This window comes from Zootoca vivipara, chromosome 9 (genome assembly GCF_965207765.1).
Source record: "Zootoca vivipara chromosome 9, rZooViv2.hap1.1, whole genome shotgun sequence".
Classification (NCBI taxonomy): Eukaryota; Metazoa; Chordata; class Lepidosauria; order Squamata; family Lacertidae; genus Zootoca; species Zootoca vivipara.
In genome coordinates this window covers 54,050,186-54,065,284 of record NC_142592.1, presented here as the reverse complement: position 1 = coordinate 54,065,284, position 15,099 = coordinate 54,050,186, and the positions used below count along the sequence as shown (strand labels likewise).

Here is a 15,099-nt window from a genome sequence, read left to right as displayed (position 1 = left end):
CAGCTGACTCAATGCTAAAGCAAATTAGTAATGCAGCTTAGGTAGTGCTCTTGACACCCACAGCTCGGGCCAGACAGATGTTCAGTATGGAGTTCTTAGAGCTAAGCTGTGATTTCTCAGAATTTTTTTTTTCTAATAAAATTTCTGAGAATCTGTTTTGGTTCCCCTCTGAAAAAAAGAGAGGACCACATTGCAGAATAGTCTCCAAGTATTCTCCCTCTCCCCTGCCCACACACAGTGCCCAGGAACAATGCAAAATCTGGAGTATTGTGTGAGATGCAAAATGATGGTGAGGTTGCTGACATCATAGCCACTAAGAAAAGAAGCTGTGCCACAGTCACTGTTGAGAGGTTGCTGTATCGGTTGGAGAAAGCCCCACATTTGCTTTGAATTTTGCTTTTGGTGAAATGTTTGTGACATACCTAATGCAACTATGTCCGTGCCAATTACCTTCCAGAAATGTCACCCACTCAAGTGGCAATACAGCCTTTCTTCTAACAGTCTTCACAGCAAGCCAAAACACAGAGAAAATAAAGTAGTCGGAATGTCCCTTTTGATTGCAAAGGAAGGTGCCCTGTGCTCACCCAGGTAAACAGCAAAGCCAAAAACAACACATTTTCTTTATGCTGTGCATCTCAGAGCTGCTCCCCATGTAATGATTTCAAGTCAAAGGAAATACTCCTGCAATTCTCTCCCATAAATTTAGAATTACAAGTGGAGGTTCAGAGAGCTGTTTTAGGTACACTAAAAGACTTGGGCAGAAAACCGACCTACATAGAGGATAGAAAAATCTGAAGGACAAAACTAGCAAAATGTTTTCCTGAAATCTGTTGTCAGCATAATTACAACTACACGTGAGTCTAAAGGTGGGTGGTGTGATCTAAGATAGGCAATTGGCCTTTTTGGACACAAAGAAACCAAAGCAATTATAATAAGCAACCCCTTATTTCATAGTTAGTGTGTACAAATACTTTATAATGGGCACAGCCCAGCCAAAGATAAGCGCTTCTTTCGGTCAAACTGCTAACCATGTACTCCATTATCTTCTGTTCTTGAAAAAAGAAGCTTAGAAGCGTTAAACTTTGATTAGATTGCGTTCAGAGCTTTGCAAATTTTGGCTGGCCTTGGTTGAGGACCATTGAGGTCCTCCTCCATACATACATCCCGCCTTCAGATGTCAAATGGGTAGATACCAGAGACAAAGCCTTGGTGGTGGCTCCCTGAATCTCCCCCTAAGAAATCCATTTGACACTTGCTTCTCAGTTCATTTCAAGGCAAGTTAAAACTGTTTCACTCGAAAGAGCTATTCTTCACATAGCAAATGATTCTGAGAGTATGCTGACAACATTAAGGCAGTCGGAGTCCTCCTGCAATTTGATTTACAGCAGCCACAGGGCAAAGGTTACTATTCGCATGAAGCTGCCCGAAGTTTGGTAAAATGTGCTTAGTGTTTTGTTTTTGTTTTTAAAAAAATGAGAGCCAAAATGGGTGCAATTGATAGAACATCAGTCCTGGATCCAATTCTCCACTCAGCCATGAAGCACATGGGTTAGCCCAGGGTGAGTCATGTTTTCTAACCCTAAGTGTTGTGAGGCTAAAATGGGATAAAACCCTGTATATGCTGCCTTGAGCTCCATGGGAGAAGGGTGGGATAAAAATGGGGGGGGGATGCAAAAGAAAATGCATGTATTTCAAGTTCTATATTCATATTAATGTTTGAGTTAATAAAATGAGCAGTCCCAGAGATACGTCATCTGTTATTACCATCCAACGAATGGAATAATAACCAACTGTTAAAGTGCATGACGAAGCTATAGAAGGGCAAATTACAATATTCCCCCAAGGATTACTGAGGTTCAGAGAATCATGCTGAGAGCCAATAGAAGAGGCCCAAAGTGCCTCTTCAAAAACCGAGTCCAACATGTAATGTTTTTGACCTCCCCTGACTCCAGTTTCACGGCTGCTGTGCCTGGTTCCCTCCCCCCACCCCCAATATACCTACAGCTATTTTTCACAGCACAGTGGCTTTAGCTGAGCGAAAGCAGGAAAGAGGGATAGGGGAGAGAAAGATATTAACTTGCTGCTGCCTGGTGTATAATTCTACCAAGCCCGCCAAAAGAAAAATGGCAGCCAAAATGCTCACATCAAAAGTGGCAAATCTCTGTGGAGAGGGTATGGAAACTGAGGTAATTTTTAAATTCTTTTTTTTTTAAATCCACAGATGATAAATGGGATGTTTATGTCTCATTCTCACACAGGCATATTTAGATAGCAGCCAGAGAACTCTCTCAAGCACTGTGGACAGGAGCCTGGTCATCCACATAACATAAGCACTTGGGAGTCCTTTCTTTCCCCCTCTGCGGCAGAGCTTCAGTGCAACTTCCTGACCCACAATAAAACAGGGTCTGTGTTTCTTAGGTGGCCGAACCTTTAAACATGAAAGCAATGTGACTTGAAGGAGACAAACCCATTTTCCCCCAACAGCCTTTGTTGTCACAAATTGAGGAAAGCCTCGGGAGATTAAAAGATCTATTATTATTATTAGCCACTTACATGTTAAAGAGGTTTAGCCCAATGCGGTAGAGCCGTTTCCTCATGGTGTCCGTGGAAAGAGTAGGAGATTTGCAGCTGGCCGGGTTTTCACAGTGATACCGCGGGAGGCTCAAAATCATGGCCTGCAGGGCTTCCTTCGAAGACAACTCTGAGGCAGACTTGGCTGAGGTGGAGGTGCTGCTGCTGCTCAGCTGCTCTGAATTGTCCACATTTTCTGCCTCCAAGCCCTTGTTCTGCCCAGCCTCGTGGCTGGAGCCGAACTCCAGCTTCTGCACCATCATTTGTTCTTGGTCTGCTTCCCCTCCCACCAAGCCGTTGGTGTTGACGTTCCCCTCAGTTGCCGTATGACTATTCTGAAGGATTCCGGAGTCAGGCTGCCCCTCGGAGACAGCTTGATGCTCTTGGTTCTCTTTCCCAGCTTCCTCTGGGATTTCTTCTATTTTGGCAGCTTGAGAAACTCCCGCCTGGGTGTTGTTGGCAAGACAGTTTGCCATAGACACCGAGGTAGATGAGGAGACGGAGAAGTTCTTGTTGTCAATCTGGACGGTGACGTCCCGGAAGGCCATCATGAGGGTGCTGCTGCTCTTTGGCAATGTATCTGGCAGCAGCCCTTCCTCCTTCTCTTGATCCTTCAGTTCGGCTTCCAAGTCTTGGTTTGGCTGCATCGTGCTGAATGTCTCCCTTATCTGGTAGGAGCTGCCGTCTTGAAGGGAACACATCGTCTTCAGGCTCCATGTGCTGAGGGCGTCATCTATAGACTTGGCCAAAGACTGGACTTGCTCGGTGAAAGAGTCCTCCAGCTCAGTCAGGGCCCCGCTTATGGTAGCTGGCAAAGACGGAGACCTCACCAAGGGGATGCCCACAAAGTTATAGCCTTCCACGAGGGCCTTCTCAGCAGAAAAACTTTCAGAGTTCTGGACTCGGACTTTCCTTAGTGAAATCCGCCGCGGCATGCGACTCTCCAGGAGCGAGTTCCGTATCTTCTCAAAGTTTTTGCTGAGCTGGTACTGGCGGAAGGCAGTCTGGATGGTGCAGGCTGCCCTCCGAGAGACCAGGTGGCCTCCATATTTGTGCTCTAGCATTTCGATCTGAAACAGAAAAGCAATATTTTAAAATTTGATTTCCGAACCAGTTTCTGTGAATTCAATTTACAAATTGATTGCTCTCTAAGTCTGCTCTCGAGAATTCAATACTGCATTTGTGAGTCTCTATTTCCTGCTGTGTGTACTGAGGGGTTCTGGAAACAATTTACTTGGCTCACAAAGGAATGGTTTCCCTTTCTTGCAGGGCCCATATCCAGTTCTACCTAGGGGGTGGAAGAGATGATGTATCTCCCCCAATTTGAGCCATTATGTCAAGGGGGGACCAGGGTCCGTAGCTCCTCCCACACACCTGGGACAGTGACTTCACCTCTGCTGTCTCAGTATGGGTACGCAGGAGCAGAATGCCCAAATGTTGCTGCACATCAGCGATATTTGGATGTTTCATCCCCACCTGTACATATGGGGCCAATAGAAAAGTCCCTTGTGGGCAGGGCACACTCCCTCCCCTCCATGTGCTAGGCAGAGCCAGGGGACGAGTACCATCCAATCTATTCTTACATATTTGCATACTCTTGGATTCCAGTTGTGCTGCTTAAAAATATTTATTATATGTATTTCTTAGAACAAACGATCCAAGCATCTACACCAAGAGTTAGAAACCTCTGGTCCATAGAGCAATCTTGGCCCATAGTTTAATTACCCTTTACCTATTATCTTTTCTATATTTTTAAATTTCTGTGTTTTATTTATGTTTGTTTAAATTTTTGTGAGCTGCCTTGAGTCCTGGTTCTGGGAGGAAGGTGGGACATCATCATCATTAAAAATAACCCTTATGTTCCTCAGCAAGATAGGGTCATCTACGGACCAAAAACCTCCCTCCACTTCTAAATATTTTGCTCTTTTGCTTATACTAATTAGCAATGTAAGAATCATAAACAAGGGAGAGAAAAACAGTGATTATGTATGTCCTGCAGTGGCACCCCAAAAAGAACTGAAGATCTGGTTTAAGAGGTTAGAAATATCACCAGGGATAAATATCAAGAGGAGTGAGAAGATACAAACACCCTGGATGGGCTGGTTATTGATGCATGCCCAGCGGAAAAAAAACACGGAATTAGTCAAGGAAACCATGGCCAAACTGGGCATTGTGCACTGGCACATTCTGAGCCTGAATGCTCTGCCCGGTTTGTCTGAAGAATTTTTGTACCCATAGTCTCCTTCTTGCTACCTCACTGATAAAAGCTCAACAAGAGGACCACTGGAGTGTGCTTTCAGTCCACACCATATACATCATCCCAGCTTCGGTCTCCATGAATGATCATTAGGTGACAATGGCAGCGGTGGTGCTAATGCAGGTGATGGATGGAAATGGTGAAGAAAGCCGAAAGCATGGACACTAATTATTCCCGTAGAGATTTACTGAGACCAGGGTTGGCTTCGTTCTTCTTTTGCCTGATAAAGTACTTTGTTCTTCTTCAGAGTTCTGGAGGAAACGGGGGTTTGTAAGATTTCAATTAATTAAATGAATGAATTGGAGAGGGAGGGCCAAGTGATGGAAATCACCTTTGCATTGATAAGCAGACTACCATATGGGAACCCAACTGATCATGCTGCCACAGGAACACCAGCCGCTCTCTGCTCTTACTAATGATGCCATTACTTAGAACATCTGAATAAGGTTGAGCATCACACAGCATGATTATCAAGAAACGTCCACCCCAGTTATTTCTCTCCTCCACAAGTATGTACACAATTCCCTCTATTTCCAATGCTCAGGTTATGAATGCTGTTGCATATGTAGCCAAAATGGCACTACCCTTGCAGGAGAGAGGTATCAACAGGCTTGGGGAAAACCCCAGGTTTTGCAGAGGTGCACATTTTCTTCCGGGGGAAATGGTTAAGTGTACTAGCATTGAATTATGTACATTTAAGGGCAAAATCATGACCAATCATTGTCCATAACCGATATATGGCTTAAGTGCAGCAGATTATACCCGTAAATTAAAATTGTTTCTTAGGCATGTTATGCAGAAACTGAGAGACTCAGAGATATCAAATATCTCCAGGTTGCCTGGAGAGCCACGTTTTAGACATTTAAAAAAGAGGGGGCAGGGATTGCCCAGGATATTAACTGATTTTATACCTACTGCGTTTTGAATTTTTATTTTGTATTTTTTGAATTTTTATTTTTGTATTTTTTTGTATTTTTGTTTTGTTTTGTTTTTTGCTTGTTTTTTGCATGATAATTGCTTTTGTTTCTGATGTTTCTGATCTGTTTTACATTTGGTTCTCTTTTGTAGGCTATCTTGAAAATCTAGATTACAGTGGTACCTCGACTTAAGAATTTAATCCGTTCCGAACGGACATTGATAAGTCGGAAAATTCGTAAGTCGAAGCCAATGGGGGGGATTAAAAAATTCGTAAGTCGAAAAAATCCTATCTAAAAATCTGTAAATCAGAAAAATCCTATCTAAACCGCATCCAAAATGGCGGACGGAACTCTATTCATAACTCGAAACATTCGTAAGTCGAGTCATTCGTAAGTCGAGGTACCACTGTATTTGAATAAAAAGAAGAAAACAGCACCCCATATTAAAGCCTTGGCTCACACTAAACCCTGAGATTCCCATTAGGAAATAAGCACATTTAAATAAAGCATATACATTAAAAAAGAAAGATATATAAAATAATACTTGTGCAGTGAAGTGTCTCTCCTGTGGTCCTATTTGCTGCAAATAGCACTGTTGGAGACAAACAGCAGCACCAGGGTGCAATTTTGCTGAGTAAATAATATGGGACAAAGGGTTAGACTCTCACCATGTACTACAGTGCTGATGTGGATCTGAACCCCTATAGCAACTTTTGCTAAGGATGAAAGCCTACTTATAAGCATATTTTTAAGTAATGTGTAGCTCTGAACCCTGAATGTATGGCCTAGTTGTTACAAAGCTGAATAAAGTATACCTTGTGAATAATAATGCTGAAAATGTCATGGTGGCTGCAATAGTAGGAACCATCAGCTATGTGTCTGGCCACTTGAGATTTCTGATGAATCAACAGCTTCTCTAGGAGTTTGTGTGTAGGGGTGAATAGATAGGGACCACTCAACCTCTCTCATTTGAAATTTTGATAATGAATTGCTAGACTGAAATAAAAGGAAAATTGATCTCCATTATACTACCCTATATAATGGACCCAGAGACCAAACTGCAAACATGCGCTGGATTATGGAGAAAGCTAGAGAGTTCCAGAAAAACATCTACTTCTGCTTCATTGACTATGCAAAAGCAGTTGACTGTGTCGACCACAGCAAACTATGGCAAGCTCTTAAAGAAATGGGAGTGCCTGATCACCTGATCTGTCTCCTGAGAAATCTCTATGTGGGACAAGAAGCTACAGTTAGAACTGGATATGGAATAACTGATTGGTTCAAAATTGGGAAAGGACTATGACAAGGCTGTATATTGTCTCCCTGCTTATTTAACTTATATGCATAATTCATCATGAGAAGGGCTGGACTGGATGAATCCCAAACCAGAATTAAGATTGCCGGAAGAAATATCAACAACCTCAGATATGCTGATGGCACAACCTTGATGGCAGAAAGTGAGGAGGAATTAAAGAACCTTTTAATGAGGGTGAAAGAGGAGACCGCAAAATATGGTCTGAAGCTCAACATAAAAAAAACTAAGATCATAGCCGCTGGTCCCATCACCTCCTGGTAAATAGAAGGGGAAGAATTGGAGGCAGTGAGAGATTTTACTTTCTTGGGTTCCATGATCACTGCAGATGGTGACAGCAGTCACAAAATTAAAAGACGGCTACTTCTTGGGAGAAAAGCAATGACAAACCTAGACAGCATCTTAAAGAGCAGAGACATTACCTTGCCAACAAAGGTCCGTATAGTTAAAGCTATAGTTTTCCCAGTGGTGATGTATGGAAGTGAGAGCTGGACCATAAAGAAGGCTGATCGCCGAAGAATTGATGCTTTCGAATTATGGTGCTGGAGGAGACTCTTGAGAGTCCCATGGACTGCAATAAGATCAAACCTATCCATTCTTAAGGAAACCAGCCCTGAGTGCTCACTTGAAGGACAAATCCTGGAGCTGAGGCTCCAATACTTTGGCTACCTCATGAGAAGAGAAGACTCCTTGGAAAAGACCATGATGCTGGGAAAGATTGAGGGCACAAGGAGAAGGGGATGACAGAGGACGAGATGGTTCGACAGTGTTCTTGAAGCTATGAACACGAGTCTGACCAAACTGCAGGAGGCAGTGGAAGACAGGAGTGCCTGGCGTGCTCTGGTCCATGGGGTCACGAAGAGTCGGACACGACTAAACGACTAAACAACATACTACCCTGCACAAATAGGCTGTCTTAACATGGTGCAGTGATAGTGTGACTAGATTAAATAGGGTGAGTGACCTGCTTGCATCGTATAGCTTTCCAACATCTTTTCCCACCAGAACATACAGTATTTTCTGCAGAATGCCATGTCTGCCATCTGGGGCAGGGAGGAACTAACTACATGATGGGTTCAAGAGATAAGAAGCTGGCATCATAGGGGTGAGAATCCCCATGGTAGGTGTAACATGTAGACCAGCTGCCATCAGCCCCTTGTGAAGTACTTCAAGGACATCATCTTGGACAAAGGTGTGTCTGAATGCTCCCTTATGTATTAAAAGCTCTAACTGGCTAAAAACTAGCACACCATTGTTGCCATGTGGGTTTGCTTGGGCTAGGAAGAAGAGAGGTCCAGACTTCTATCATTCCCTTACTCACCTTTCTTTCTGAACGAAAAAAGCCCCAAATGTTGTAACCTTTTCTCATAGGGGGGTTCTGTGTGTGCTTTAACTACTTAAATTAAAATATGCTAATCTGTGGCTCGATTAACCAGGCAGCTTTTAGTTAGACTTGTCTAACCAATTAATTGATCAAACGTTGTGGCCTTAACATTTGGGGGAAGCTGTTTAGAATTCTGTGCCAAAGATCCCCATCATGGACACATGGCTTTCTGGAACTGGGAACTGTGCCAGGCTGCCTGGAGTGGAGCTCAAATGACACACATACAATCACAGCTATGGCCAACAATTAAAAAAAAGTCTTGCTGCACCAATCCCTATCTACGTCTGTCTTCCATTTATGGTGCCCCTGAAGCAGATTGCTTCTCCCTGCTGCATGGCAAGGCCAACCTTGACTAGGAGCCTTGATTTGGGGGAAAGGGCCATAGCGAAGTACGTACGTACATACATCCTATATAATAAAGTCCAAGTTGTCCCTGCGTCCAAGCTGTCCCGTGTGTCCCTGGGGTACTGCGCATGTGCCCCAGGGATACAGGGATTGGACAGCAGAGACTGCGCGCGCACACTCTCCCCCCCCCTGCCTCCTCCAACCGCTGCTCCCGCCGGACACCGCCTCACTGCAGGGCACGTCAGGGAAGCGAGGGTGGAGGCCGGCGAAGGCCTCCTCACAACCCTCCCTTGCCCGTGAGAGGAGCGGCGGTTGGAGGAGGCAGGGGGGGGGGAGAGTGCACGCGTCCTTCCTGTCGGCGGCTGGGGGAGAGGAAGGAAGGAGGAGAAAGCGCTCCTCCGTTCCTGCCCCCCTGCCGCCGACAGCAAGGACGGGTCCCAACCGTGGGATGTCTGCTTCCTGTCCCCCTGCCGCCGACAGCAAGGACAGGTCCCAGGGTTCGGAGAAGCGCTGCGCAAGCGCTTCTCCGAACCCTGGGAGGTCTGCTTCCTGTCGGCGGCTGCGGGAGAGGAACGGAGGAGGAGAAAGCAGCGCTTTCTCCTCCTCCGTTCCTGTCCCCCTGTCGCCGACAGCAATGACAGGTCCCAGGGTTCGGAGAAGCGCTGCGCAAGCGCTTCTCCGAACCCTGGGAGGTCTCCTTGCTGTCGCCGGCTGTGGGAGAGGAACGGAGGAGGAGAAAGCAGCGCTTTCTCCTCCTCCGTTCCTGCCCCCTTGCCGCCGACAGCAATGACAGGTCCCAGGGTTCGGAGAAGCGCTGCGCAAGCGCTTCTCCGAACCCCAGGATGTTCTAGAGCCCGTTATGGGCTGAAATACACTAGTTCATACATAACTTTATTTCTATGCTGCATTTCCACAATTCAAACCAGCTCACAATGTGAACTAATGCATAACTACAACATAACAAAAGTGGTCATAAACAATAAACAAAACATTAAAAATGCGCAATCAAACTGAACAACTTCCACATAAATCTAAAATAGGTACTAAAAAACAACAGCAATAATACCCCTCACAACAACAACAACAACAACATGCCAAACAGCCCAGTCCATTAACATTTCCATTTAAAACAGGGGAACTGAAACACTCTGAACTTGGACTGGGCTATACAATTCCACCTCCAGCTTCTTGTTCCCCTGATAAGAATTAAATAAATGGCAGGAGCACGAACTTTTCTAAGCAATGCTCCCTTTCCCAATATTACATGAGGGTGGCATTGCATTGAAGTCACTGAGGCAGGGGGGGGGGGCATTTTTTAAATAATGGAGGCAGCCCTAAATGGCTTCACTGAATGCCCAAGCCCTTGCTGCAAAAGTAGCAGGAAATTTCTTTCTATCTGCCTTGCATGCAGAAAGTGCCAGGTTCAATCCCCAGCATCTGCAGGCAGGGCTGGGAGAGGCTCTTACCTGCAACCCTGAAGACCTGCTACCAGTGTAGGCAGTGCTGAGCTCGATGGACCAATGATCTAACTCAGTGTAAGGCAACTTGGATGTTTTCCTGTGTGAGCCATGAGGGTGGAACAGGTTTGAATGTGGTTTAAGTGCATGATGTAGACATGACAGTGATGGAGAACCTGCTATATAGGCAGAAGGTCCCAGGTTCAAATTCTCAGCACCTCCAGGTAGGCCTGGGGATGTTTCCTGTCTGGGAACCCTAGAAATCCACTGCCAGTCTGTGGGGACAATGCTGAGCTTGATGGCCCAAAGGTCTGGCTCATCATCATCAGGGAAATGCATGCAGATATTTCTACTTCAGCATCTCAGTGCAAAAAATGAAGACTTGTGGAAACTTGTGCAAAATGAAGTTATGCATATGACCTAATGCACAAGAGGTTTGGTACCTGGGTTCAGCAGGTATCTGACCTAACTGGTTGTTAAGACCAGGCCATACAATGGGATACCACCTTCTTAGAAACATTCTTAGCTACCAAAAGAAGTTCAAGGTTCTGTTGCTGACATTTATGGCCTTAAACAACTTTGGACCAGCAGACCACCTCCCCGGGTAGGGACCTAACCAAGATCTTCCAAGGGGACCCTGCTGGTTGCTCCACACCCAGCAGATTTTCACCTACAGAAGTGGGCCTTCTCGGTGATGGCACCCAATCTTTGGAAATCCCTTTCTGGACTATGACTCTTAATTTTTAATTTTGTTTCACACACTGCTCAGTTTTATCTGTGCTAGGTTTTTTACTGGATTTCCCTAGTTGTTTTTTTAAAGAAATTTTATTGAATGTTATAGTTTGTACTTTTACTTCATGTAAACCAAATAGAGATTTTTTTATTAAATTAAGTCAGCCTTCACCAACCTGGTAGTCTTGTCCTGATGTTTTGGACTAAAACTCCCATCAGCCTCAAGCTTGATGGGGCTGGTGGAAGTTGTAGTCCAGGCATCCCCAAACTGCGGCCCTCCCGATGTTTTGGCCTACAACTCCCATGATCCATAGCTAACAGGACCAGTGGTCAGGGATGATGGGAATTGTAGTCCAAAACATCTGGAGGGCCGAAGTTTGGGGATGCCTGTTGTAGTCCAAAACATCTGGAAGGTACCAGGTTGATGAAGGCTGCATTAATCAGTAAAGTTTTCTTAAAAAAATAGAATAAAATAAAATGAATGAATAAACTATAGCTGGCTTATTTTTCAATAAGCCAGACTGCAGATGTCATGCACGCTTACCAGAGAGTAAGCTCCACTGAACACAGGGGGACTTATTTCCATGCACATGACTGTGCTGTTAATCTCCATTTTTCAGAGGCTGCCTGCTCACTGGAACAGAGCTCTGCTTCTGCTTTAGCTTTCATTCTTGATCACGGACTGTAGATTTAATTTGTTCATCCCTAGATTCATTAAATACCAATTGTACTGCATTTCCCAGGATTTTTTTGTGGGTTTGTTTCATTCCACCTATATCCCTTTTAAAAAAAAGTTCTCCATGCAATATATTTCCAATTATACTTTGTTGCTTCATTTTGCCTTTCTCAGGGGAGGTGGTGGAAACATTTGAACTTCTCCAGTTTTCAAACTTTTTCTGAGTTTAACTAGTAAGAAAACAAAAAGAAAGGAAATGATTGGATTTTTAAAGTTTGTTTTGTTGGACCAAGGCTTTCCAACATAGAAAAAGTTGCAGTCTCTTCTTCTCAAGAAAAAAATTCAGGGATGATTCCTGACATGGGTCAAGGTGACACCCCCCACATCTAAAATATGAGAAGCATTGCCCTGCCCTTCTTAAGGAAGCTGTTTCCATTTGAATTCCAAGGGGGAATTTTGGCTTTTTGCGGGTGCTAGATAGTTACTGGTGTCACCAGCTTTAGGTCAATTTTTTGGATGCGAAAGTATTTTTTCTTACTATTGGTGAGCTTTACACTCCCTTAAATGTTGGTGCATGTTAATTGCTGGTATTTTGTATTGTTCTGTTGTAGCAATAAGTATACTTTTTATTATGCATTGTTATTATTCTACTGCATTTGGACTTCTTTTTTCTATATACATTTGCTGTGAATATAGATGCATTTGTGGAAATTGCAGCTTATAAATAAAATGACTGTGACTATGAGCAGTTTTATGTAGATTTCCTCTTATATTTTCCCATGTTTATTAATGAAGCAGCTGATGGGCTAGAGTGCAAGTTGGTCAGGTGAACAGATGTAGTTGACCTTCAACAGTTGTGCAGAAAGGTGTGTGGGTTTTTGGAGGGGGGAGCTTGTTGCTTTTGTGTCACAATGTTGCAAAAGTGAGAAAAAACTTTGCATGCCAAATTCAGCACAGGGCCGGCCTTGGTATAAGGCAAGTGAGGCAGCTGCCTCAGGTGGTGTATGCAGGCCGGTCTGTGCATGGGGTAAATGGCAGCAGTGCCACCCCAGTCATTCTTCCTGATATACCTGTTGGAGGATGAAGCTGTGGGTGGCACGCAGCCTGTCCTATGCCTTCATGGAGGACACTGACCCATGTCCAATATTCAGGTAAGTTTGACTTGCCAGCCCAGCTGGCTTTTGCACATAGAATGGGAGAGGGTGCCATCTTGTCCTTTGATTCAGGCAGCACAGTATCTTGAGCTGGCCCTCATTCTGGCCAGTTAGAATTTTTATCTCTGTTTCCATTGCAGTTATCTGCAGAAGGCATAGAAATGCAAATCACAGGGGGCTGGGCTAGATGACCCTCCCAACTATATGATCCTACAAACCTTTCTGTTAAGCTGAGACTGGCTGGCGGTGAAGGAGATTCCTCTCTTCTCCTCTGAGCCAGTAGGCCAGCCAAAGCTCAAGCAATCATGGAGATGCCATTCCCCACTTAAGCTCAGCCTCCCCTTTGGCTACTCGCCCTTTAGCTACTGTCAGGGGCTCTTACACACACAGATGGGGCATTATAGCTCCACTCAGCTGGTGACAGGAGGGAATGGGGATGCTAAGATAAGAGGGTGTATCTGATGGCAGCTGCGTAGCCCAGAACAGATAAAATGCAAACAAACCGTCAGTCACTGGAGCAATGCTACTGCATGCGCAGTCCCTTCTTCACCCCCTTTGTTAGGAAATTCAACATCTTTCAGGGGAGTGCTTTTAAAAGAAATCTCCTTTCGCACACTTCTCCCAGATATACACTGTATGTGGGTAATGCTGCTTTGGCTATAAAAGGTGAATGAATGGCCCCATTTTGCTTCCAAACAAGTTGGCAAAGAGCTACTTGTTTTTCTCTTAGAAGTATCAATTAGCTAGTCAGGATTTTCTGGCACAACTAGCAAGCCTTCAGGCAACGAGTACAGTAAACTAGTACTAGCCAGTAAACTTTGGGTTCTGCCATGTTTTATCCTATTCCATCAGATTCTGCTAGGTTAGACCCCAACCTGCCTGGTTCCTCAATATGCTGCTCTGACCCATTGGTTCTGCTACTGGTCAGACTCTGTAGGATGTGGAACCGCCACCTCCTGACCAGGATTTCTTAAAAGATTAAAAGCTGGAAATCACAATTCAGTCTTGCATCTTTGGAACTTTGGCATGACACCAATGCGTAACTGAAAAATCATTTCCCCAGTATACAGCTGGATGCGCATTGTGGATTCCTCTCTCGGCAATAGCCCTCAGCCATCTCCAACTTGGTGCCCTACAGATGTTTTGGACTACAACTCCCATCCCATAATGCTGGCTAGGGCTGATGGGGATTGTAGTTCAAAAACACCTGGAGGGCACCAGGTTGAAGAAGGCCGCAGTACAGGTTTCAGTGTGGAAGTTTGGAAATGTAATGAACTTGGACTTTGGGTGGAGAAGTGGATGCTCAGAAGGAGCCAGAACATTTATCTGGGTGAACAACAACAGTGACAATGAAGAAGTAAACACAACAATCCTCGGTGCATCTATTCAGTCCATTGGGACTTGCTCCCAGCCAGGTAGATGTGTGATAGATGCAGCCAAAAACATGTATAAACACACAATGAGATCAGAAGCTAGGCCTGGCACCCAGAAATGCAGTGAAGAAGCAGCTCCTGATCCGTCTCAGCTGCATCGTTTTCCCTGCATGGAGGTGCAATAACTTGACACATTTCAGCCCCCTTGCATTTTGTCAACCCATCTATGCTGCTGCTAAAGGCACAGAAAGGAGCCTATTCACATTTTTTAAAAAGACCAACACGCAAAACAAATCTAGGAGCTCATCTGCAGTGCAGTTGTGATATTTTGTTGATTAACTATCAGGTGCCAGGTCCCTGCTAGACCCAGGCACATAACACAGTGATCTAACAAACGCCAACCCAGACCTATGTGTTTTCTTTTCCCTGGGGTTTGAACCCCCTGTGATAACTGCAGTGTATACAGCAGACCTTGCATGGCTGACTTTAAAAAGTAGGGAGCAGTGATGAATATACATTGCATTTCTTCTTCTGCTCCAGACACCTTTCACTGTGGCGGACAAAGAAAGGTATGCAAAGCCTCAATCCTTGATCTATCTGTCAGATGAGGACCAGAGGACCAGTTCTGAATTGTGGGGTGCAGCTTGTATAGCGCTGCTTTGTGAAGGGTCTGATGCATCCCTGGGTACCGTGAGCCAAAAGTAATAGGCACTGAGAGCTGGTCTATGTGTTGGTTTCGTGACAGGAATCTGCACCCTTAAGGCAAATTCCTCAACCTCTGGATGAACTGTGCAGAAATCCTGTATCGGGGACATTGAATAGCAACATGGAAAGTCAGCCTATTTTCCCATCTAGCCCAGGACTGGCAGCTCTGGCTAGCAGCAGCTTTCCAGAATCTCGGGCAGAGAGAAAATGGTGTGT

General features: G+C 44.8%; 1 protein-coding gene across 1 annotated transcript in view; it reads right to left on the bottom strand.

The window, feature by feature from the left end:
- IQSEC3 (IQ motif and Sec7 domain ArfGEF 3) overlaps positions 1-3,635 on the bottom strand; it is a 34,911-nt gene extending 31,276 nt beyond the window's left edge. The window contains exon 1 of the mRNA XM_035127827.3: positions 2,554-3,635. Within this exon, the coding sequence (XP_034983718.1) occupies positions 2,554-3,635 (1,082 nt within the window). The remainder of the gene's footprint in view (positions 1-2,553) is intronic.
- Between the last annotated feature and the right edge of the window lie 11,464 nt (positions 3,636-15,099).